The sequence below is a fragment of the Salvia hispanica genome, chromosome 4 (assembly GCF_023119035.1).
Source record: "Salvia hispanica cultivar TCC Black 2014 chromosome 4, UniMelb_Shisp_WGS_1.0, whole genome shotgun sequence".
Classification (NCBI taxonomy): domain Eukaryota; kingdom Viridiplantae; phylum Streptophyta; class Magnoliopsida; order Lamiales; family Lamiaceae; genus Salvia; species Salvia hispanica.
The window spans coordinates 5,573,575-5,599,816 of record NC_062968.1 but is presented as its reverse complement, the minus strand read 5'-3'; the positions used below and the strand labels follow the sequence as shown (position 1 = coordinate 5,599,816).

Genomic DNA, 26,242 nt, shown 5'->3' with positions numbered 1-26,242 from the left:
CGCCGTGCCGTCGGTGCGGCGAGTGCCCTGCTCATCGCTGTGCTCTTGCCGATAGCATGGCCCCGCTCGATAGCAAGAGCACCGCTGTGCCGAAGAGCACGCCTACATGGTGCCTCCTGATTTGCCAACGGATTTTTTGTTAAATTTCATTTTTTTTTTAAAAACGAAAATAATTCCAAAAATTAAAAAAATAAAATAAAATTAGATTCCCAAAAAGATAGCCGTTTTTTGACATTTTTTTTATAAAAAAAAATTATTCCAAAAATCATCTATAAATACACACATTCATCATCCATTTTTTACATCGAATTATCTCTCAATCATACTCATAATTTTTCATACAACTCACCTACATCTTCCTCTATCACTCAAACATTCTCTAAATTCAAAAATGGATCCGAACGAAATCATTGCAGAAGCAGAGCGCGAAGAACAAGAATACTATCAACAATATTGTGCCGCATGTGAAGCCTATGTTGCTGCCGCTGCCCCCGCCCCTCCTCCTCGACCAACAAGATCAAATCCCGTTACATCCCTCCTGACCGGGAGGGAACCCACGAAAGGCTTATTCGCGACTATTTTTCCGGCAGATTATTTCTGACGCCATTTCCGCATGTTAAAAGTCGGACGAAGGACTGAGAGCGGATAGCTTTTCCGACGAGGATGAAGCCGGAAGCTCAACCGCAAGGTCTCCCTCACGCTGAGGTGTGCATACGACGATGCACGAGAGGATCGAAAGAAGATTGACAATGCGTGATACCAAAGCCCACATTGAGCTTCAAGAAGACCTAATCAAACACATTTGGGTGAAATTCGGCCACAAGTAGTTAGTTATTTTAATTTTATGAATTTAATTATGTAATTTTTAATTTTAGGATTTTAATTATGTAATTTTTAATTTTTTAGTAATTTGTAATAGTATTTCAGGTATTTTTAATGCATTTTAATATTGTGCGAATATTTTAGTAATTGAAGTGTTTAAATTAAATAATAGAATGGTGAGACCCTTGAGCATGCTCTTGCGGAAGATCATATATGTTGTTGTGATCTTGCGGAAGAGCAGAGAGTAAAAAATGATAAAAGTGGGTTTAGGCCCACATTCATGGTCTTGGCAAAGAGCATGTATGTGGATGCTCTAAAGCTCACTATCAGCGGTTTGGGAGCTAGTTTGGTACTTTGAATGGTTCCCTTCTCCTGCACGAATCAATAATTCACTGCCAATGAGATTTATAAATCATAGCAAGTGTTCAATCAAATTGAATGGAGAAGAACTCTCTCTAGCAACTCACCAATTAAGATGAATCAAGAGATCAACTCTCTCCAGCAAGTAGATCATTGTTATGTACTGTGGCTCCAAGTAGACAACTTCCCCGTAGAAATACAAAAAACAAAACGTATAGACCATGTGGGTGTTCATCCTAAAACGATGAGAGAATTTAGTAGTACTGCGTATCAGAAGACAGAAACTGGAGGGATGACAAGTGTCCCTATTTTACTATCATCCCAAGCATAGTGTGGGACATTTTTTTTTTACACGGGATTTTATATTGTGTTATTTTGTTAATAAAGTGGAGAAAATAAAGTAAGAAAGAGGAAAAAATTAGATAGAATGTTGTTTCTATTTTTAAAAATGTTTAGAATGGAACATCTAAAAAAGAAAAATGTGTCGATTAGAGCAGACGGAAGAAGTATATCAATGAAACGGAAACAGAGATGATGATAGAGAACTAACCTTTCTCCTCTTCACTCTACACAATATTATAGGAATGCAAATCCTGGTAATCAACGATCCAATCCCTGCATAAGAGTGTTATTAAACATATTACCAATCCCAAATAGAAAAATATTCCACCACATAATAATACTATGAAAATCCTAGCCAAAATTGAACTTATACAGTTATACTTACAATTGAGCAACAGATCTAAAGTTGGTGACCGTTAATGAAGATGAGGGTTTTACTCGACAACTTGTGCTTCTCAGATTCAATGCGTAATTTTGGACAATCAGTAATGCGCAATTCCTTAAACTTGGTGAGGCGCTGCATCGAGGGAAGACCCTTTAAGTTTTTACAATTAGATAGGCTCAGTCTTGTTAGAGATGAGAGCTTTCCAAAGCATTCAGGCAATGCTTCTACTCCAAAATTCGCCAGCTCTAAACTATTGAGAGCAGTGAGATGCCGGAGCGATTCAGGAAAACATTTCCACATTTCTAGCCCTGTCAAAGCCAGCTCACCAAGTGAAGAGTTGCAGTTTTTCAATATGCGATCAACTCTCACTTTGATAGCTTCATTATTCTCTTCTGACCACTTCCTGCTAACATCGATCTCCAATTTTATCAAGCTGGTAAAAGGCCAATTCTCCACACTACAAGTGGGCGAGGCCAATTCAGGGACACCAACAACACTCAGTTCTTTTAGCAAGGGTGATTCTGCCAAGCAATCAAGAAACTTGGGTAGATTCTCAAGGCTCTGTAGTCCCACCAAACACGCTTTCTCGAGCAAAGGTGCTAATGGCTCCACCATTTCCACCAGCTCTTGGCAATCACGAATCTCCAAACTATGGAGGCGTAGGAGGGAATTGAACTCGGATGCGCTATGGACTTCAGATTTCTACAGCCTCTTATAGTCATCTGCTCCAGAGAATCGAGAGCGTGTTGACCAATCGCAGGCAATTCTTTCAACATGGGACAATGCCTTATATCCAACTCCGAGAGACTATGAGTGTTACAGAATAAGCAGTCTGGGAGACTTTCCAATTTGTAGCAGTGGTGCATCTTCAAGGATTTAAGGGCAGGAAATACCTTAACATCATTGGCAAGTTCTATTTCTTGCTCATCCATACCGTGTAAACCATCTGATAACTTTCTCATCATAGGGCAATGCCTTATATCCAACTCAGAGAGACTATGGGTGTTATGGAATAATATATTTGGGACACATTCCAATCCGTAGCAGTGGTACACCTTCAAGGATTGAAGGCCAGGAATTACATTACCTTCATTAGAAAATTGTACACCATTTGGTACTTTTCTCAACTTGGGGCAATGCCTTATATCCAACTCCCACAGACTATCAGTGTTATGGAATAACCAGATTGGAATCAATTCCAATTTGTCGCAGTGGTGCATCTTTAGGGATTGAAGGCGAGGAAAGATCACTGCATTGGTGAATTCTATTTGTGTCCACTCGCTCAGCTCGGCCATATTTAACAGTGAGATACTTTCAAGTGCTGGAAAAATGACTCTGTCACTACTGCCAGTCCCGTAGAATGAAGGATTTATAGACCTCACATTGCTCAACATGCTCAAACTAAGAAATTTGAGATTTGGCAAGTGTCCCAGTGCCGGGATTTCTTTACATTGTTGGCAGCTACTAAGTGTGATCTCAATCAACCCTTCGAGCCTTCCAACAGCCTCATTTTCAGTCCATGATGGAAATCTTTTGCCTTGGAATCCTGAAATCGTCAACTTGTTCAGAGTTTCATTTGAATGAGGCTGGAGGCCTTCCAACACAGCCTCGTCATTTCTTTCACCTTCTCTGCCCACCTCCCATTTTAACACCAATTCAGATAGGTTTGACTTCTCAAATATATTTGCTTTCAGAGCCTCTTTCTTATCACACACCTTCTCTAGATTACTAATCTCTAGCTTTCCTTTGAGATGCTTCAAACTTCCGAGTTCTTCAATTCGATAGCCTTTGTCTTTGCCCACTCTAAAGTGTGTGAGTGTTCGGAGACAAGTTAATCTCCCAATATCCGCTGGCAACTCTGTGTTCCACGTAATATAAAGATGCCTTAAGTTCCACAAGTATGACAACGTACTTGGCAGTATCGGTCTCTCCAAAGGAGACTTACATACTCTTAATGTTTGCAAGTAATGGAGTTTATCAATCCACTCCGGCAAATATCCAATTCTTGTATTTGAAATATTAAGCCTTCGCAAACTTATAAGCTCCCTAATTGAATTTGGCAACTCCTTATAATGATCCCCAGAAAGAGTTAGATTATGCAGACATTTAAAGTCTGAGAACATGGTATCAGATTTTTCACATTCTAGTATACGCAAATGCTGGGCCCTTTCCTTAGAAATAGGACTTGATTCTTCTTTGAGAAACATGTAACGCATTCGGGTACTTTCATCTAAATTATTAGATAAAACAGAGGATGCAAGATCACGCACAAGCTCGTGCATCACAAAACTCGAAATATTTCCATGATCATCTTTCTCTGCAACTTGCAATAAAGACCCCTGCAGAAGTATATTCAAAAACATATTGCCCACAGACTCCATATCATCTATTCGGTTTGGTTGAAAAAACCCTTCTGCCATCCATAGCTCAATAAGCTCCTGCTTGGGGATATCCCGACCTTCGGGGAAAACCGAACAATATGCGAAGCACTCCTTGAGTGATGGTGAAGACAACTGATCATAGCTCATTCTCAGTATTTTTGTGATATTGAAATCGTTTTTATCATCTGAAAGCCAACTTTCACTGATGAAGCGCCACTCTTCTTTAGACTTACGATTAAGCACATTCCCGACAACATTGGCAGCTAAGGGCAAACCATGGCATCCTTTTGCGATCTTTCTTCCAATCGTCTCAAATTCCAACGGGGCTTCTTCATTTCTATCAAAAGTTCTTGCTTTGATTATGGACCAACAATCATCATCTGATAATTCATTTAAAATTTGAACTTCAAATGGATCCACAATTGAAGCAACCTTTTGGCTCCTGGTAGTAATGATAATGCCATTTCCCTCACTAGAAGTAACTCCTACAATGGAATTTAGGAAGTCTTCCCACGTAGGAATATCTTCATTCCAGACATCATCAAGTACAAGAAGATAAGTTTTAGACTTGAGAGCTTCATGAAGATTTTTCAAGATATCTTCTTTACTATCAACTCCATCACTAGTCGTCAAACTTAATAGTATTTTGCTGAAAATACTTATTGGATCAAAAGTTTGAGAAACATTAACCCATATAAGCGATCCAAATTGATTCTTTACCCTTTCGTCATTAAAGACTTTCCTAGCCAACGTAGTCTTCCCCATACCCCCCATTCCCACAAGAGCAACCATGAAGAAAATCCGATCTTCTGGGAGATGGGTGAGCGTGTAAACTAGTTTAGACACATCATCATCTCTTCCAATGAAGAATGGACCAGTCTGATCAGAGGAAGCATGAACATGAGCAGGTGCTTTAAAAAGTATTCTTTGGAGGCCAAGATCGGTTGCCCTTTTGTTCATAGACTCAAAATCCGCATTTATTTGTTTGATGGTATGAGACATTTTACGCTGATGACTAAAGGATGAGAAGCATGATAGTACCTTATCAATGGGATATGGTGTCTTGGTTTTGTTGACGTTTTTGTGAAGATAATAGTTAAGTTCATCTAAGACATTGTCAGCATTGAAAGCCACAGCTTCAAGCTCCCTCAACCACAATATAGCAGCCTCTTGGATGATGAATTTTTTCTCAGCATTGTTCAAGTAGGGTTCAATCATGCCTAAAGTCGTCCGCAGGTTTAGGGCATCTCTACCGACTTGAAGTGGATAGTCCTCTTCCTTCAAAACGTCGGTCAGGTTTTGAATGAGAACTCTAATGGCTGCCGTAGACACACCTCCATCCATGGTTTTCTTTAGAGAGATCTAGTGGGAGAGAAAATGATTTTAATTTTTTTAAACTGTAAACTTGTGGACAACTATTCAATTGGTTTGGAAACATCATGGATTGTAGAGTACTAGAGTTGGGAGTAAGCATCACTTTAGGATTTAATAAAAATAAAATGCAGTATATATGCAGGCATGCTATAAAATCTAATTAGTTCTAAATTAAATATTCTCGTGATTTTGTTTATAAATTACGACAAGTCTCTAACAATATATATCCTCGTAATAGGAATATGATCAAATGAAAACTCTAGATATTGTACAAACTCAAAAATATGATCTGGACTATTGAAAAATGTCAATAGATCACAAAAAAGCATCGACAGAAAAATGTCAATAGAATTTCAACGGTAGTCAATGATTGATGCTGTATTGATATTGTGTTGATACTGTGTTGACATTAAAATCTTGAAATTTTACACTGTGTTGATATTGCATTGAAACTGTGTTGAAGTTGTGTTGAGGTGTTTTGAGTTTGTACAATATATAAGTTTGAATTTTATCACTACCTATAATTATATATACTAAATAATTTTTTAAGGAATGAATTATCAACGAAAAGAATTTGGCATTCCCAAGGTTTATCTCGAAGAAAGCCTTACATAATTGTATTCTTAGTCTTGATCATGAGAACAAATATCTGACGAAATGAATTCGCTGCTATTTGATCAAAATAAACTCGCAACAATGGGTTTCAAAAATTGGTCCTATATATTAAGGGGGGCGCCAAAGATAAGTTTGCAGATTAATATACTAAAACACTATTAATGATGCAATCTCTCACACCTAGAATGATGGTAAAGCAGTCATTAAGTATGGTAGAGAGGATGCCCCTATTGAGCTCTTTCATCCGTTCTATAGTAGTAGAGGTATTTTTTTATTTTGGCACGAGATTTAAAAATGTATTAAGTGAGTTAGGTAAAGGAATAATAAAGTAGAAAAGAATAAAGGTTGAGAGATAAAGAGAGAATAAAGTAAGAGAGAGTAAAGTAAGTGACAAGAAATGTGTTGACTTGTACTAAAAAAAGGAAATGACTCTACTACTATGAAACGTACCAAAAATAGTAAAATAACTCTACTACGATGGAACGGAGGGAGTACTAATTAGTTCCCTGAATCTAAAGAAACGTAAAGAACGTTTTGACCTTAAAGAATGTTGTGAATCTAAGGATCGTTAAGAAAGGGTAATGAAAGTTAGATGTAGGTCCAAAAGTAGATCTAGATCGGGAATTTAGATCCTAAAATGTATCAAAAGTGTTTTAGTTGTGTTATAGTACTAGATAGTCTTCTAAACCTAAACAAAGGAACCACAGTAATGAGATAAACCTTATAGCTAACCTATCTAATGAGTCGGATGGAGTGTGCTTCCGGAATCACGGCACATTATCTGTGAACTCGACCATAAATAATTTAGTTATAAAAATGAGTGGTTAATTGTTTCAGATTGTTCCTATACAAATCTCCTTCCACAAAAAACCTTTTTTATGTTAAACATATATCCAATATTCCAATTTCTATGTGTTAATGACAAACAATAAGCAATGAATAATTGAAGGTAGGTGAAGTATAACGTTAAAATTTAATTAGTTATGGAGCTTTGTGTACCCTTATGGATGTTAGATATGTGTCTTCCCTTTGCCAAAACGTTCAACTTATATGTGTGTTTTGCTCAATCAATATGTGTTAATGATTCTGTTAATATGGTTAAAATGTACAACACCCTCCTATCACATATTCCCTCCGTCCCCAAAGAATATGCATTTTGGGGGTGCACGAGTTTTAATGTAAAATTGATAAAGTAAGAGAAAGATAGAGAGTAAAAGTAATTAAAGTATTGTTAGGTCATGTTTGGTAGGGGTGATAACTCATATAGGGATGGAATTTTATAAATAAAAATGACATTTTTGTTCATAAAATTCCATCCCTAGATGAGTTATCACCCCTACCACACATGTTACTAGTGGAGAATGAGTCTCACCTGATTAGAAAGAAAGGACTCTCCAAATTTAGACAGTGTATATTTTTATGGACGGACTAAAAAGTAAAGAGTGCATATTTTTATAGGACGAGGAAGTAACACGTTAGGACACATAAGTGAGAAATGAATGAAATTTACAAGAAAAATGAAATAATATTGTAATATCTAATCTGACATTCCCTTATGTATAAGTGTGTCTTAGGAAATCAACATAGAGTGTCTTTTCTCTCTTTTATTGTTGAATGTATGAGCAAAATTGGGAGTTGGATCCCCTGCTGTGCTCCACCACAGCAGAGGCGGCTGCCACACACATACTTATATTTTATTAATAAAAAAAATAAAAGTAAATAAAATTATATTAAAATATTGTGATGAGTGAAGCATAACAGCCCCTGCTGTGGTTGGAGACAGCAAGGGGTTCCAACTCTGCAAAATTGTCCCTGAATACTTGCACATGAATGTGTGGGGTACCGTCGCGGCATTAGATGATTTTTGTAGAAAAGTTTGGTATTCTATCCACACGCAGAAGTAGGAAGTGTATGAAAAGTTCGAAAATTGGAAAATCTAATTGGACAAACTATTAAAATCGACAATAGTTAATCATGTAATGCTCAATTGAGTACTTTGTGCATATGGGATAAGGAGACATAGAGTATACCCTCCAATTAGGGCTGGCAATTTTTTATCCGACACGATAATCCGACACGAATCCGCACGAAATTAACCCGACACGAACACGCACGTTAAAGATTTGGGTCCTTATAGGGTCGACCCAATAAGAACCCGAAAATTTTGGGTTGGGTTGGGTCGGATGCGGGTCGGGTTGGGTTAATCCGTTAAGAAAAAAAAATTTATTTTGATTATTTTTATTAATTAAAATAATATATTAAATTTTAATTTTAATTATTTTTATTAATTTAAAAATATTATAATTTTAATTTTATTAGTAAAAATATGATTAATACTATTATTAATTATTTTTTATTATAAAAAATACTAATGCATACTTAGTTTTTATTAAAAAAAAATAATTATTTTAATTATTGTAACTCTATTTATTAGATTTAATTTTAATATACTTTAATTTTATTATTTGGATTTAAATATTATTTAAATTAATTATTTTAATTTTGTAATATCTTATTTTATCGTGTAATATCAAATTTTAATTATACAATATCATATGTCGGTCGTTATCGTATAGCGTTTATATTGTGTAGTAACTTACTATCATTAAAAGATGACCAATATTTTTTTGGATGACACGAAATCCGCACGAATCCGACACGAATCTGTTTGGGTTGAACCCGATAAGAACACGATGATTTGGGTTGGGTTGGGTTGGGTTGGGACCCGATAAGATTGGGTCGATATTGGGTTGACCCGATAGCGACCCAATCCGCACGATTTGCCAGCCCCATTGAAAAATAGTCTTTCCGTTCCATTTTAAGTGACACATTTTTCTTTTTAGAATGTCTCACTCTAAATGACACATTACTAAATATAGAAATTCTCTACTTGTTCCCCTCCCTTGCTTTATTCTTCCATGTTATTAAAAAAAATATCACTACACAAAATCTCGTGCCAAATTAGAAATGCTCTGCTTAGAGTGGGACGGAGAGTATAAAAACTTTTGAAAAGATTTTAATATACAATTGGTAAGTTAGCTTAGGAGAATTGGTAAGTAAAAGAGATTGAAAAGAAAAATGGGTAAAGTAAGAAAGAGAAAGAGTAATGAATATAGTGTCAGTGGACTATGTGATTTCACGTCCCAAATCAGAAAGTTTATAAAGTCTTAAATTTTAAGGGACGACCCATATTATAAATAGTTTCTATTTTTAAGGGATGAATATAGTATTCCTCCATCCCACGTCTAAGTGATACATTTTCCATTTTAGTAGTCCCACTCTAAATGACATATTTCTAAATATGAAATTGTCACTCTTTCTACTTTTTTCCTCTCTCTTACATTATTGTTTCCATTTTACTCACAAAATAACACTACATAAAATCTCGTGCTAAATTAGAAACGCTCCACTTAGAATATGACGGAAGGACTATTACTTAAAAAAAATGAATAGAACCCTTCTCGACAAGATTAGGTGTCTTTTTGTTGGGCTTTCTGAAAAAATTTAGGGTAAAGCTTTATATGCTAGTACTCCATCCGTTACCTCATAGTTGAGCCATTTTTTTTTTTAGAAAGTTCCCTTATAGTTGGGTCATTTTTATACTATATGGTAACACTTTTTCCCACTCTTACTTTACTATCTCTTAAGTACTTTATTTTCCATACTTTATTGACTTTCTTCACTATTATCTCTCTTACTATTTTTATCTCGAGTGAACTATGCGAATAATACTTGAACTATACGTTTTGCACGCAGACGGTCCATAAACTTTAAAAATATCATGGGTAGTCCAGGGACTAAGTTGGAACCACATTCATGGTACTTTTTCACTATTCATCACAATTTTTGCACCAAAAATGCCTCCTAAATCATGAAGAGCATTTTCAGACATTCACATTTAGGTATTTAATATGATATTTTTGGTATCTCTTTCTAGTACTCATTTAGTCCCACTGAAGATGACTTACTTTTCTTTTTGGTTTGTCCCAACTAAGATGACTCATTACTAAAAAATGGAAACTTCTTTATATCTACTTTATTCCTTCTGTCTTACTTTACTCTGTCCATTAACACACAAAATAAAATTGTATAAAAACCCGTACCGCCCAAGGAAGGGGTCATCTTCCTTGGGATGAAGGAAGTACTGAATAAGATATTTTCTTATAGTTTGAATAACCTAAAATGATACTCCAATACCTAGATATGAAAGTCCAAATTACCCTTCATGCCTTGGGACATTTTTAGTACAAAATTGTAAACGTGATTACACCTTAGTCCAGGAATCAAGATCATCCTTGTATAAGGATGATTGCAATAAAAGTTAGAGGTAGGTCCAAAAAGTAGATCAAGATCGGGGTTTATACATCCTAAAAGAGAATCAAAAGTGTTTTAATTGTGGTCGCCATACATACACCTAACAATTTGAACTTCATTTGCAAATTCTGTTTCCCGCTCAGTCAACTCAAGCTCAGCCATACCTCACAATTTAACTCAGTTACTGAAAGACACTACGGATGTTTCGGAATAGCAAAAACAAATCAACTAAACTGTGGTTAAACTAAGTGAAGGATTTAGCTGTGTTAGACGACTAGCAACAGTGGACTAGAGAAGAAGCAAAAGGAGGATGGGAACATACCCGCGTTGATTCCCAGAGCAGCAGAGAATTAAGAGGCCGAGATGCCTTGATTGAAGAACGGGTGTTGCTTTATCAGTGTAGAGGTCGATGGATAAGTAGATATAAGCGGAGGTAAGTGGACATAGGCAAATAATGGGCATCAATTTCTCTAGATTTCGACTTATAAATGGACTCATTTAATTGGCCCAATTTAACGAGAAAAAGTTTACCGATCAATCCTATTTGATACTATGTACTATCAATAAATCATTGACAAATATAAATATACTCCCTCCGTCCCACTTAAAATGAAACATTTGGAAATCGGCACGGGATTTTATGTAATGTTGTTTTGTGAATTAATGAAGACGAGAAAAGTAAGAGAGATGAAAAAGTAGAGATAGAGTTGTTTCCATTTTAGGAAACGTTTCATTTTTAATGGGACAGAGGGAGTATATATTCATAGGAATATACTAATATGGATGCGTTAAAATGACAACACCTCTTAAAGTGACACTGTGACACCACGTAGCCTGCAATATTATAAACACTACAATGCAATAGTATAAACGCTACATCGCAATCTATAGATTGCAGTCTAGCGTATTAGATTGCAGTCTAGCGTATTGGATATTGCAAACGGGCAAAAATTGCAGTCTAGCATATTGGATATTGCAGGCCGAGAAAATTTACCTTTGAGCATTTTTTATGATTGCCACATGGCAGCTGATTATTCGTCCACGTGTACAAATAATTGGTTAGGAATGGTGGTATGGTGTCGCTTTAAGAGGTGTTGTCATTTTAACACACCTATACTAATATGCTAACTAATTTTAAATTGCTAATGTACATTCAATCTCGTGTTGCCACGTGGCACGAAAAATACAATATTATAAACACTAAAATGAAATATTCATTTATAGAAGTTATATATGAATTTTGGCAGATTACATTTTTTATTGTTGGGTTTTGCAATTTAGATATATGTTTAATTTGCATTTAGACGGATTGCATTTATAGATAGTTTATTTTGCATTGTAGAAAATTTAGGTTAAAATTCAAAACTCAACAATATAAAATGCAATTTTCCTATAACTAAAATGCAATATGCGGAAATACATGTACAACTTTACAAATATATATTGCATTTTTTGTACCACATAACAGAACGTGATTGAATATACGTTTACACTCTAATTAAGGATACACCCTAGTGCTCCCCTATATTCATATTTCCTATTAGATAAATTAATAATGGAACACTCTAAATTATATAGGTAAAGCTTCTACTCATTCCATGTATAATTCCTACTATTATGTACTTCAATATTTGTTCAATTTTCCCAATTATTGTCAAAGTTACACGTAATACTGAAAAGGATTATATCATCCATTTTTTTACTATTTGTTATCATTTTTTTAAACAAGAGATAAAAATAGAATAGTCCTATTTTTCGTGGACGGAATGAATATATAATCATACTATAAGTTTCTTAGCATTGAATACTATAAATTAAATTAACAATATAAATCATTCCAACGTGTATAAATTAAGTTAACTATATGACTATTTATATAGTGTAGTTAGGGGTGGGTCGATACGATATATCGTATCAAAAACGTTGTATCGTGTTTCGTATCGAAAATATCGATATGAAAGAATTTCATATCGTTATCGTATCGAAAGTTTCGATATATCGAACTTTCAATATGGATAATATCAATATCGTTATCGTATCGAATACCTGTATATCGAAAAATATAATTTCAAAACTGAAAAATAACACAAAAATGAATAAAACTTCAACACAATAAAATAAATAGTGTTCTTATTAGGGTTTCATATATATATATATATATATATATATAGGGGTGCATTAGGGTGCCACCATAGATAGGATAACATCATACCACCAATATAGTCCGTTAGATCTCATCTATGGACGCCTAGGATTAAGTTTCGTGAAAAAACACGGGTTTGCAGTCTACTGTATTAGATATTGCAGTCGTGGTAAACTGCAATATTGTTGTAGTAAGACTGCAATATTCAATGAACAGCACTGCAATCTGGTAACGTAAAATTAAAAATTTCCTATTTTACCCTTCCGTATTTTTACACGTGGCAGCATGACAAGCACACGATTTTTAGATCTAATGGCCTAAAATGGTGGTATGGTGTTACAATAAAGAGGGTTGTCATCTTAGTACATCCCTATATATATATATATATATATATATATTTCTAAATATATGAATGAATAAAATGGATTTATATATATTTATAATTTTAAACTTCAATATGTATTGAATTTCAATATGTTTCGATATATACGATATATATCGTATATTCGATATAAAACGATATATCAAAAATATCGATATATATCACATATTCGATATAAAATGATATATCGCGATATAAGGAAACTCATATCATTATCGTATCGAAAACTTACGATACGATACCGTATCGTATTGAAAATTACGATATACCGAAAATTAGATATTTTTCAATACGATACGAGCAATATATCATATTTTCGGTATTTTTCCCTAGCCCTAAGTGTAGTTTTTGTTTAATATTTCATTGCATATTAATTGTATGAATATTATATACGAGTATTATATTAAATTGTAAAAACAATAGCAATAAGATGATCTTAAAACTACATTTTATCCTTTTCAATGTACCATCAAAAAATTCCATGAACCAAATACGATGGATGATTGTTGCATTAATAACATTTAAATTTTTTAAAATTAGAAAAAACTAATAGTAGTTAATGCATGAAATATCTCTCAGATTCATAATAAAATAAACAAATAATATTTATAATATAAAGTTATCATTTTTTAATATATACGTATAAAATAACGGAAGATAATTATGAATGACGATGACTAAATATTTAAATAATAGAATAATGAATTGTAACGACCCGCTCATCTAGGGTATAATAAATGCGGCGATCGTTAACTAGGCGGACTTAAATGCATCAAAGATCATAGGCTAGGGTTCCATTTAAAAAGGGATTTAGCCAAAGCATTTAATGAACAATTAAGTAGGAGAGAAATAATGTCTTAGCAATGAAATCCAACAAAAGGCTATCACCAAATATGCTCCAAAAATAGCAAAAGTTCCAAAGTAATCTCATCTGTTTTGCATCTAACACATTCCCACGAAATAAAAGAGTTTAACCCAACCAAAAGATCACAAGTTTCATAATATAGCGGAAGCGATCAAGAGAGAAGTGAAGCTATGTATGGAGACACAACGACACTTAAAGTTCCAACAGATCATGATATTATTTCCTACTCAACACCGCCGCCCGCTCGCCACCGCTCAACCTGCACATAGGGAAAACACATGCAGGGCTGAGTACTATAATCATACTCAGTGGACTCATTGCCGAAAACAGTTTTATCAACAATAGTAATTATCATGCCATTTTCAAGTGTCCATCGGGGTTTTAACTTTAGAAAGACCCGAGGCACCAATATATATTCTTTATCAAATATCACGGTCGCGCAACCATTTTTCACATCGACGTTTACCATATCCTCATTCTACATGACAAGGAATGCGGCCGCAATCCAGGTCACTAGACCGGCCAACCCGTACGCTGACACTCGGTCTACCATTGGTGTACACTAACCCAAGTAGAGTTTGCGGCTCTACGAGGATCCGAATTCGATTAAATCAATAGTGGCATAGCCACGAGGGATAGGCACGACAAAACAAATCAAGGCATGATAACACATATCTCATTCTCATCAATATCAGTTTAGGACAATGTCCTTATTTTAAAAGAAAGCCCACCTCGTCGGCTTAGCTCGATAGTATTCTCTTCTCCTCGTTTATCACGCTGAGAGCGCGAAGTATCACCTTTAAATTAGGCGTATCACAAATCAGTTTCAATCATTGATTTCAAATCTTGCATGTTCCCACGTTTCCCTTTTTCCCATTGATAAATCTTTAATATCATTATTCAAAAATCGAGGTATGATTAACATATCATTTTTATTCAAATAACAACTCCAAATTCACCACTAAATCGCGTCACGCATGAGTGCTCTACACACACAACACACGCACACGAACACCACACATGTGCACGCCGACCGAGGCGTGCACACACACACACACACGGTCACGCACACACACATTCACACATGCACCCCAAAATTCACCGATTAAATTTCCCATTCACTCGATCTATATGCATGTGGACTCAAGAACACCGATTAATCGGTAGAAGAAGAGGAGATCAAAATTAAAGTACCTTTTCCAAAAGAACGAATGGTAGAAACAAGTTATAGCTTTGGTTCTTCAATAAAATCTTGAACTTCAACTTGGATTCTTCTCAATTGATGAAGAAATCTTGGAGAAAAGATGAAGAAAATTTGGAGAGAGTGGGGGAGAGATTTCGAAAATATGGAGGAGTGGGGTGTCGGTTTTGATTTCTAGGGTTAGGGTCTCTCTCTTATTTATAGACTGTAGGATATAATATCTTTAATTAAATAAATTAAAGATTTTAGAAGATATGGAGAGATTTGATAGTAGTTGGCGTTGAAACCGTTGAGAATTAGGAGGATTTCGAAATTTGTAGGCTATTTAATTAGCCAATAATTAAATTCAAATATTTCACGGAGTAGAATAATATATCACGGAGCAGAATAAATAATTAAATCCTCTTCAAATAATAGTAGTAGGCGATTTTTATGCCTATCTCACAAGGGATTAAATTTCAAATCCTAATTTAATTAGGATATGGCAAGATCTTCTTATGTTTGGCAAGATATGGTAAGATATTCTAGCATATTTATATTTATTCATGGAATAGAATAAATAAGAGATCAAATAATATAATAAACAATTCCCTCTTCTCCAATATATGAGATTTTTGAAAATCTCATGGAAAATCAAAGTGGAGTTTTCGAAAATCCAAGGTGGAATTTAAGAATAATTGGACTTTGGATTTAATTTGGATAATTATCCCAAACAAGTAATTAAATCCAAGAAAAATAGGATTTCTTCTCCAAATAAAAATAGGAGGGATCGAATAATTCCACATGACTAAATAATGCTCCTATTTAATTCTCACTCATCCCTTAGGAAAAATAATCCACCACAATTATATTACTCCGCATCAAAATATTCACACCAAATCAATCATTTCTTCACTTTCTCTTCATTTTCTCAACGCATTGACCTTTCAACGGCCACGTCATATTTTCCACATCTTTGACTATTCAATAGCCACGTCATATTTTCAACAAGTTGACTATTCAACTCAATCTCAATTCTCATACGCAATTAGGTCACAAAGACACCATGTAATTAATTACTCATCAATTAATTCACATATCATAGCATTTAATGCAAAAATTTTATAACCCGAAAATTAGGGTTTGAAAAAGTGGGGCGTTACATGAATATTTCTTGCATATATAATGTATTTATTATACATGGAATATGAAGATACTTTCTAACAGAGGAGTATTAGGGTGCCACCACCTCTTAAAATAACATCATACCATCAGTCCTAGTCAATCATTTGTACATGTGGACGAATAATAAGCTGTCATGTGCCAAAAAAAAAGGTAAAAAACACGGCCAGCAATATCCAACACGGTATATAGCAATCAATAGTTTGATGTGTAGTGTTCATAATATTTCTGTATATGTGGTGTCACGGTGTCACTTTAAGAGGTGTTGTCATTTTAACACAAACCTCTTTCCATATAATTTAGTGTATTGTTTATAGGGTCCTATTAGATTAACATTTTTGGGCCTAATTGAGAACTAAGATGCATTTTCAGCTACTCATTCACAATTTTCGTGTGATGTCAATTACAGAGATATTATGTCAACTAGGGGGCATAATTGTCTTTTTCGCGCGATGTCAACTACAGAGACATTAAGTCAACTACATTGTCAACAACAAACGTTATTTATGTCAACTATTATGTCAACAACAACATTTTACAAATAATTAATGTCAACAACAAATATTTTCATGTCAACGACCTATATTATTGGCATGTAATTTGCATAAATTGTACACATAGTTGACATTATATGTGTATATTTGACCTGAATTGTATTTGTAGTTGACAAAAAAAAATTAAAAATTAAAAACAAAAATAATGTATTTACAGTTTACATTATTTTTATGGTTAATTTGACTAAATATAATTAAAGTTAGTGATACAATCATATACTACTTAGTCCTTCCGTCCCCAAAAAATATGCACTCTGGATTCGGCACGAGTTTTAATGCAAAATTAATAAAGTAAGAGAGATGTAGAGAAAAAAAGTAAGTTAAAGTATTGTTAGCGGGAAATAAATCTCACTCATTAGAGAGAGAAGAGTTTTCAAAATTGGAAAGTGTATATTCTTGTGGGACAGACTAAAAACGAAAGAATGCATTTTCTTGTAGGACGGAGAGAGTAATAGTTATTTTCACTAATTAACCATTAACTTTTGTTGGAAGGATAAAAATATATGTTTACATAAGCTTAATTTTAAGAGTAAAGGCCAAAATTGGTCCTGAACATATGATCATTTTGAACCGGTCGAACCGGCCGGTCCGATCCGGTTTTTAAAACACTGCTTATCACCATATGTTTGAATAGAAAGACAAACAATCTATTGTACAATCATTTTAACTTTTTAACTACTACTACTACTATAAATCATAATGTATTTACAGTTTACATTATTTTTATGGTTAATTTGACTAAATATAATTAAAGTTAGTGATACAATCATATACTACTTAGTCCTTCCGTCCCCAAAAAATATGCACTCTGGATTCGGCACGAGTTTTAATGCAAAATTAATAAAGTAAGAGAGATGTAGAGAAAAAAAGTAAGTTAAAGTATTGTTAGCGGGAAATAAATCTCACTCATTAGAGAGAGAAGAGTTTTCAAAATTGGAAAGTGTATATTCTTGTGGGACAAACTAAAAACGAAAGAATGCATTTTCTTGTAGGACGGAGAGAGTAATAGTTATTTTCACTAATTAACCATTAACTTTTGTTGGAAGGATAAAAATATATGTTTACATAAGCTTAATTTTAAGAGTAAAGGCCAAAATTGGTACTGAACATATGATCATTTTGCGTTTTTGGTCCTAAACATTATCTTTTGGATTTTTTGATCCTGAACATATGAAAATTTAATCATTTTGGGTGCTGGTCTAACTCCGTTAAAAATAAACGGTCAATGATTTTAATTCTGATTTGACCAAATTAAACTTTTAATTCTATTTTTTTACTCCCTAATTAATTCCTTAATTATTTTTATGAACATTCTTTTAAAATTAGAATTTCAACACTCTTGAATCTTCTTTTCTTCCTCAAATACAAAAACCCCAACCTCCAAATTCAACCAAAAAACTGACCAAAAAGCAAAAAGTCCGATTCAATGGCGACGATCTACAGCTGCAGAGAGTGCGGCGCCAGCCGGCCGATCTCTTCGCGCCGGACTTCTACTTAATTCGAGGCTGGCAACAAGAAGACCATGTCCTTCACCGCCGTGGATTTATTCGAGAGGACAAGATCCGCCCCTTTTTCGAGATGGTCAATTACTAGGGGACCCAGAGGAAGCGCGTGAAGATCAAGTGCAATAGCTGCGGGAAGCTCGTCAGCTACGTCTACGACGCCGGCCCGCCGTTGATGAACGGCACCAGGTAGTTCGGATTCGGGCCGAGCCAGGCTATTCTGAGAAACCCTAGGTGTCGATTTAAGGATAAAAGTTTGGCCGTTGCTTCTCAGACTTGAGCGTGTTGGCTGATTTCTGTGTAAATGTTTACCTTTTTTTCTTTCTTTTTTTAAATTCTAATTTTAAAAGAATATTTATAAAAATAATTAGGAAATTAATTAAGGAGTAAAAAGTCAGAATTAAAAGTTTAATTTGGTCAAAATCGGGACTAAACTCGTTGACCGTTAGTTTTTAACAGAACAGTTAGTCCAGGACCAAAATGATCAAATTTCTATATGTTCAGGACCAAAAAATTCAAAAGATAATATTTAGGACCAAAAACATAAAATGACCCTATGTTAGGACTAATTTTGGTCCTTCCTCTAATTTTAATAAAGTTAAATTGGAATTGTAGATTTTGAAAAAATGAAAAAGATATAAATATGAATTTGAATAATGAAAATAAAAATAAATTTAAAGTTTATATCTATAATATTTATAAATTTCTTCCTTAAAATTTGTTAAATAATAAAATAAATTTGACTTTTGTGAAGATAGTTTATAGTTAAATTTTCTACATTTATGTGGTAGAATATTAGAAAATTTATAGTAAAATTATATGTGGAGTAAGGGGAGTGATCAACTGCTAACTCATCCCTTAGTTGCTAACTACAACTAATTTAAAACCTTAAGATTTTAGAAATCTTGTGGTCTACAATTTGCCATGTGTAATTTCGTTTTTCATTTTTTGATATTAAAAAGATAATAGCAATTATCAAATTTAGGGTTTAGAAATACAATGTCAATACAGTGTATGATATACATTAACACGAAGACATAATAATGTCAACACAATTTCATATTAACATTTTACAAGCATAATATTGACATATTATGTAAGGTGTATTGACATAAATCTGTTCGTAAAAAAAACAAAAATTTAAAAAAAAAATCAAATTTTTTTCAAATTTTGGCGTCGGAACATATGCATGTAGTATATCGTTGGAATCCTTATAAAATTATCTTTAATTTGATATATGTTATATGAATTTAAAGTTTTGGGATTTCTTTTAAAAGTTAGTTATAACTAACTTGACATTAATACCCCTATTGATTTTTATTGGAATTAATCCTATAGCCTTATTGACGTTTTTTGTTGATCGTATTGACATTTCGTGGTTGATGATCTAGGCCTTTAATTTGAATATCTAATAGATATTATTGAGTTGTAGTTAGCTATTAAGCATTGAGTTAGCAATATAACACTCTCCTGTGGAGTAATAAGTCTAGAAAAATCTAGACATATAGAGTAGAAAATAGGAAGAATTCTTATACATATATATTTGGATTCAAGTTTATGAAGTCTTTCATAGTCTCATTTGTTCATCATGTATTTCTTCATGCATCTTGATACGTCATGAACACTCTATAATAGTAAAATATAGGAAGAATGAGTATAAAACAACTTTACTACTCTCACTTATATGGACTCACATGTTAAGATAGTATTCATTTCAATGTAACTTGTGATTATAAATCACTTTTACTTTTTAGTACAAATTAATCAAAAAGGTTCGATCGATGATAACTTCATTTTGAGCAAGACTACAAATTTTTTTTGAGCAATCATCAAGTTTTAAAACTAGAGCTAAATTCTAATCTCAACATTTGAAACGCCATAGTTAGAATTAACCTTTAGGCATCATCTTTTAAACACCATGCAAGATCACTTACGAATATCATAATTAGTATGTAGTACTCCGCTGTAGTAGTTTACTTGCAAGTTTCATTGTGCTAATAATTTTATTTTGATTTAGTGATTTTTATTTATTTGTCTTGGTCTTAGAGCAAAAGACTAATGAATTGAGAATATTTTATTTATCTATCTTGGTCTTAGAACAAAAGACTAATGAATTGAGAAGTGGTGCCGTGACAGTGATGCATATGGCTTTTCTTGAACTTTTAAAAAACTTAGTTTGATACAAGACATTGATTTTTAACGCAAATTATAACTTAGTCATGTCAGTTTTAGTTTGGAATCGTGTTAAATTGTCAAACTTCATGAGTTTATGACCAACGGTAAGTTCGTACAAAATAATACTATTATAGTAAAAGTCACAATTGGTCCTGAACATATGACCATTTTACCTTTTTGATCCTTGACTTTATTTTTGGATTTTTTAGTCCTGCACATATGGAAATTTGATCATTTTGGTCCTCCGTCAATAGTTCCGTTAAAAACTAACAATCAACCCGATTTTGACCAAATTAAACTCTTAATTCTGATTTTTAATTTACTAATTAATCTCCTAATTATTTTAACAAATATCCATATAAAAATCAGAATTGAGCTTACACACAAACACAAAAGGGGATTCTATTTGCTTACGTTCAAGTATAAGGGTGGTTTTTCCAACGCCCCGGGAGCATGGAGGATGAGAGGCTGAGGGACGTGGTGGTGCTGCACGTGATTGTTGAGCACTGTTTCCAGCAGCGGCCTTGGGATAATTCGCCATTGATAATCAACTAAACACAAAATCAAAAAAAATTAATAAAAAGGGAAAAGGGAAATGCAATCTCGCAGAGCTTTGGTGAGCATCAAAGCTACAGACATGGCGACGGAGGCGGAATTTTGAAGGCTGTGAACCCAAAATTGATCCCCAAATTGTTTCAGATACCTGCTCTTTTGCTATGCAAACAATCGTCGATGTAACACCCTCCACCGATCATCCACCCGCCGAATAGGTGATGTCACAGTTCCAGTACCAAAGTATGGCAATTTAAAATTTTCATTTTCTGAATTCAAAACCAAATATTTAAATCATTAGTCAATATTTATAATTAGAGCGGAAGCAACTTAGTATAATATTTAGTGCTAACATGTCACGACTAACAATTCGAAACATCTATCACGGACAGAGCTTAGTGACCCGCCAAGGATGTAGCGCTAAGTCAGACATGAAGAAAGGTCAACCCGTACACTCCAATGTCGACTAACATGCAACATACCCAACACTTCAACCAAAATTTCTCTCCAAGCAGCGATCACGCAACTTAAAATTCTTATTATCATTTTATTTACCAATTATTATCATATCTATCATATTATTATCGTCTTATTAGTTTCTAACATAAATTGGGTAGCATCTCCCCTATAACCAAATACATGCCCCTATAACCAACACATGCCCAGAATCCAACGATAGACAATATCAATCGCAGAATATGTAGCACACATAGCACATATACATACCAACCATATTTTCACATATCCAAACGCATAGAAAATCCCATTAAGAGCGTAGTAAAAGACTAGAGTATGCGTACCAGACCAGATATAGAATCAGATGGAGATGCAGATTTTATCCTCGAGAGGACTCCGCACAGACAACCCATTTAGGGTGCGGACAGAGAATCAGATCACCCCTGAGGGGGCAGACAGAGAATCAGATCACCCCTGAGGATATAGACAGAGAATTAGATCACTCCTGAGGGTGCAGACAGAGAATTAGACATATCTGATATCAGACGATCCTCACTTCAATTATCCAGAAGACGAGTGATTACAGATAATGAAGAACTGATGTCCTATGGCATGCCAATTGTACCGAATGTAATCAACCAAACACGAGGCATCATGTAAGTTCTCATGCTCACTCGTCATTCCATCTCATTTCCAATTCATTCGTAAATTAAATTCTCAATAATCTACCTAGACATCCATATTCATTCTAAATCATGTTTTCATCATCGTATCATCTAAATAATTTCATTTATTTTCTTAATTTAACTTGTGCTTTCCAATAATATTCTAATTAAATTTCTAATTTAACTTAATTCTCATTTAATCAATTCTTACAAAAATCATGACAAACATTATTGCAAGTCTAGAATTCGTTTCAATAGTTAGTTCTCACAATTCAACCCGTCCGCTATATAAATATACGGTATAATTCTTTATTAGTTTTCCAAAATATACCAAATCATTACCAATAATTAAAATAAAATTTCATTTAGCATTATATCTCCCCTAAATCACGTATATGTAGGGGTGGCAAAATGGGTAGCGGGTAATGGGTAATTTCCATCTCGACCCGCTACCCGCCGGGTATCGGGTACCCGATACCCGACGATAACGGGAAATGGGGCGGGATCGGGTAGTGTATTTTAGAGTTTTGCGGGTAGCGGGTATACCCACTACCCGTACGGGTATACCCGTTAGTCCCGTTAATACCCGTTATTATTAGTATTAGAGCCATATATCATTTTTAATACTCCCTCCATTCCATATTAATAGAGGCGTTTCAAATAGTTAAATTAGAGAAAAAAATAAATAGTTAAATAATAATAGCCATATACACATTCATTTTGAAAAATTAAAAATAAATAGTTAGAATGGAGAAAAAAATAAAGTAAGAGAGATAATAATATAGTGAGAGTTCTTATATTATTATTTTTCCAAAATGAGTGAAGAAAATGAAATGTCTCTAAGAGTTCTTTTGAAACATTTTTATATTCCGATCAACATACAATTGAAAACTCATCGGAACTAGCTATAGAGTCCCCTCACTTTTATTCTTAATCTATTTTACCATCAATATTAATTAAGTAAATTAGGGAACATTAACGATTATTATGGTTTTCAATTTTTTTATTCGAATTTCGGGTCGGGTACGGGTACCCGCAATGCCGGGTACGGGATACCCGACACGGGTATCGGGTAATCCCGGTATATCACGGGGCGGGTATTGGGACAACCAATTTAGCTAAAATCGGGTACGGGTACCCGACTTGTCGGGTGCGAGTACCCGCGGGTAACCCGTTTCGCCACCCCTACGTATATGTATTCAAATTCATCAAATGAAATTCACAACATATAGTTCTTTATAAAGATTAATTTTCGGTCAACATGTAATATAATTAAAACATTTTCAGTTCCTAAAACAACCACAAAACATACTTTTAGTATCCTAAAATCACATATAATTCATATCAAGAGACAAATCACATGTTTAATCATTCTTAATATTTTCGAAAATCCTAAAATATAAGACTCATGAATCCATAAATTACTTTGATATAAAAATAGGTTAGATAAATAGAATTACCTCGATTAACCCTCCAATAGAACGATTTCTTCGACCGAACTATGCAAAACTAGTAAGAAAAATGGAGAAAATGCCTAAAAGGAGTTCAAGGGGTGGCTGTCGATCTTTGTCTCCTCGGAGGTGGGAAAAAAAATGTGTTCTTAGCTATTTTAATATGGTGTCTTATGATTATTTTATTTGTTCCCACGATATTGTGCCATTTGGCAATAAATTAATCATTTAAAAATTATCTAGAATCGTCTACTATTGTCTAGACTTAAAAAGAAGCTAAATGACCCTTTCTCTCAAAGCTGCATGTCTCGGCCCTTCACAATTTAGGTACATAAATTGGTTTATTTTATGTGATTTTACCAATTTCCCTTCAACATTAAATTTTTATATTAACAATATCCTAAATTTCTTTTTACTTCTACCCACATCATGCTTGTAATACTTAATTATATTGAGACTTCAATCCCCTTTAATTAAACTTAAAACTTTATACACCTTGACAAAAATTCTTCTAATTTCTTCAGTTTAAATCTTACATTAAATTCACACACTTAATTCTCCTAGCATTGTATATTCACAAAGATTAATACTATTTGATTTAATTCCTCTGCAATATTGAATTAATCGCAGAAAACGTCTTATCAATGTCTTAGAAATTCTAACATCTCATCATATTTTTAGACTTATAAAAACTACACCCTTCGTTTCTTCATAGTTGAGGCGGAACTTTTCGGCACAGTTTTTAAATATGAATATTTGGTGTATTAAATAAATAGATAAAAAAGTAAGAGAGAGGAAAAGGTAAAGAGAATAAAGTATAAAGTGAATAAAGTAGAGAGAGTAAAGTAAGACAGAGAAAAGAAATACCATATATGAAAATGACTCAACTACAAAGAAACTTCCTGAAATAATTAGGAGATTAATTAGTGAATTAAAAATCAGAATTAAGAGTTTAATTTGATCAAAATCGGGTTGACCGTTAGTTTTTAACGGAACTATTGACGGAGGACCAAAATGACCAAATTTACCAAAAAATCGAAAAGATAAAGTTTAGGACCAAAAAGGTAAAATGATCATATGTTCAGGATTAATTTTGGCCTGTACTCTTTTGGTAAAATATGGTGACTTTAGTTGCTAATAATATATATACTCCTTAATATAAATAGCATAAAAATGCCCTTAAATTTGTTATATTCTCTCAGTACTCATATGTTTTACCAAAGTTTTGTTAATTCTACAATGCAACCAAAAACACGCACATAAGCAAAAAATACTTATCATTCCATAGTTATCGTTGATCCAAAATAACCATTTAATTAAGTAAAACAAGATCATATGAGAAAGATTAAAATTCTCACATAAATTCAGTTGGCAAACAAAGTACGCATATGTATTATGATATCAAGGAAGATGAAGAATCAAGAGAGAACTCACTACACTACTACTAGCCAAACATTAGACTGCTTATATACCATATACACTGCTTAAGAGTATGGGTGTTTTATATATTATTCTATTTTCTTTCAAAAGACTGATTTAATTATCTCTCTATATAATCTAAAGACCTATTGATAGTTGATACTGACATATTTTTTTTTTATTTTTTTTTTATAACTATTTTCGATCTTCATTTTCACAAAATTTTAACGTTCTTTTTTTTCACAAAATTTTAACGTGTCTCCTATCACCATGTGTGACTAGTAAGATAAACATTCCATTGTATCATTTTAAGTTTTTAACTACTAGTACTATAAATCATAATGTATTTACAGTTTACATTATTTTTATGGTTAATTTGACTAAATATAAATAAAGTTAGTGGTATAATCATATAGTAATATTAATTTCAGTTATTTTTACTAATTAACCATTAACTTTTGATTGGGAGAATCACATGTTTATATAAGCTCATTTTTAATAAAATTAAATTGGAATTGAAGATTTTGGAAAATGAAAAAGATATGAATATGAATTTGAATTTGAATTTGAATCATAAAAAAATAAAAATTCAAGCTATATCTATAATATTTATAAATTTCTGCCTTAATTTGTTAAATAATAAAATAAAGTTGAATCCAAGACACATTGCCCTTCCATCGAGGAGCTATATATAGTCCAACCCTCACTCTCTAACACTCTACTTATAAGTAATAACTAGACTCCAGAGTCCAGACAGCAATAAACTACTACTAATAAAGCTAATTAAAGATAATCTGCAGGACAGATGTTGGAATATCCATAGTTGCTAGGTGCAAAGGGGATGTCTTGGTAGGACACTAGACATGGTCGTTGAACTAATGACAAGTTCTCAGCAGCCTGCTCTAGACCTTGCAGCTTTATTTCGATAAGGACATGGCTGTCTAAACATGTGGCAGAAGCTGTCCATTGGTTTTAACATATTCAATTAACTTCCTAGTTCCTACCAAGCTAGTGGTCTCAGCAAGCAGTGGAGAATTTGGTTTGCGAGCAACTAATATGATTCCCACTCAGTAGTATAATTCACCGGATTGGCATGAAACCGGAATGAGTTTATCATTCTAAA

General features: G+C 33.6%; 2 protein-coding genes and 1 long non-coding RNA gene across 4 annotated transcripts; 1 reads left to right on the top strand and 2 right to left on the bottom strand.

Moving 5' to 3' along the window:
• Positions 1–960: 960 nt before the first annotated feature.
• LOC125220099 (putative disease resistance protein RGA3) lies at positions 961–5,325 on the bottom strand. Its single transcript, XM_048122234.1, has 4 exons — positions 1,910–5,325; positions 1,733–1,797; positions 1,290–1,418; positions 961–1,194 (listed from the first exon to the last, which is right to left on the bottom strand). The coding sequence occupies exon 1, from the start codon at positions 5,290–5,292 to the stop codon at positions 2,509–2,511; it is 2,784 nt and encodes a 927-aa protein (XP_047978191.1). The 5' UTR covers positions 5,293–5,325; the 3' UTR covers positions 961–1,194; positions 1,290–1,418; positions 1,733–1,797; positions 1,910–2,508.
• Positions 5,326–18,325: 13,000 nt separating this feature from the next.
• Positions 18,326–18,722, top strand: LOC125217956. The gene is given in 4 exon segments (XM_048119536.1): positions 18,326–18,359; positions 18,362–18,396; positions 18,398–18,443; positions 18,446–18,722. Coding segments are annotated over 4 exon segments (351 nt in total). The 3' UTR covers positions 18,682–18,722.
• Positions 18,723–20,747: 2,025 nt separating this feature from the next.
• Positions 20,748–23,821, bottom strand: LOC125224309. 2 transcript variants are annotated; one of them, XR_007176852.1, is made up of 5 exons: positions 23,710–23,821; positions 21,929–22,058; positions 21,280–21,397; positions 20,991–21,127; positions 20,748–20,787 (listed from the first exon to the last, which is right to left on the bottom strand). It is a non-coding gene; the product is annotated as an uncharacterized LOC125224309 (long non-coding RNA). The 2 variants fall into 2 exon arrangements; XR_007176853.1 differs by lacking the exon at positions 20,748–20,787 and having other exon boundaries at positions 21,024–21,127; positions 21,929–22,089.
• Positions 23,822–26,242: the final 2,421 nt, after the last annotated feature.

Bases quoted from the DNA above. Each gene is read 5' to 3' on its own strand.
- LOC125220099 (XM_048122234.1), bottom strand. From the start codon at position 5,292: ATGTCTCATACCATCAAACAAATAAATGCGGATTTTGAGTCTATGAAC.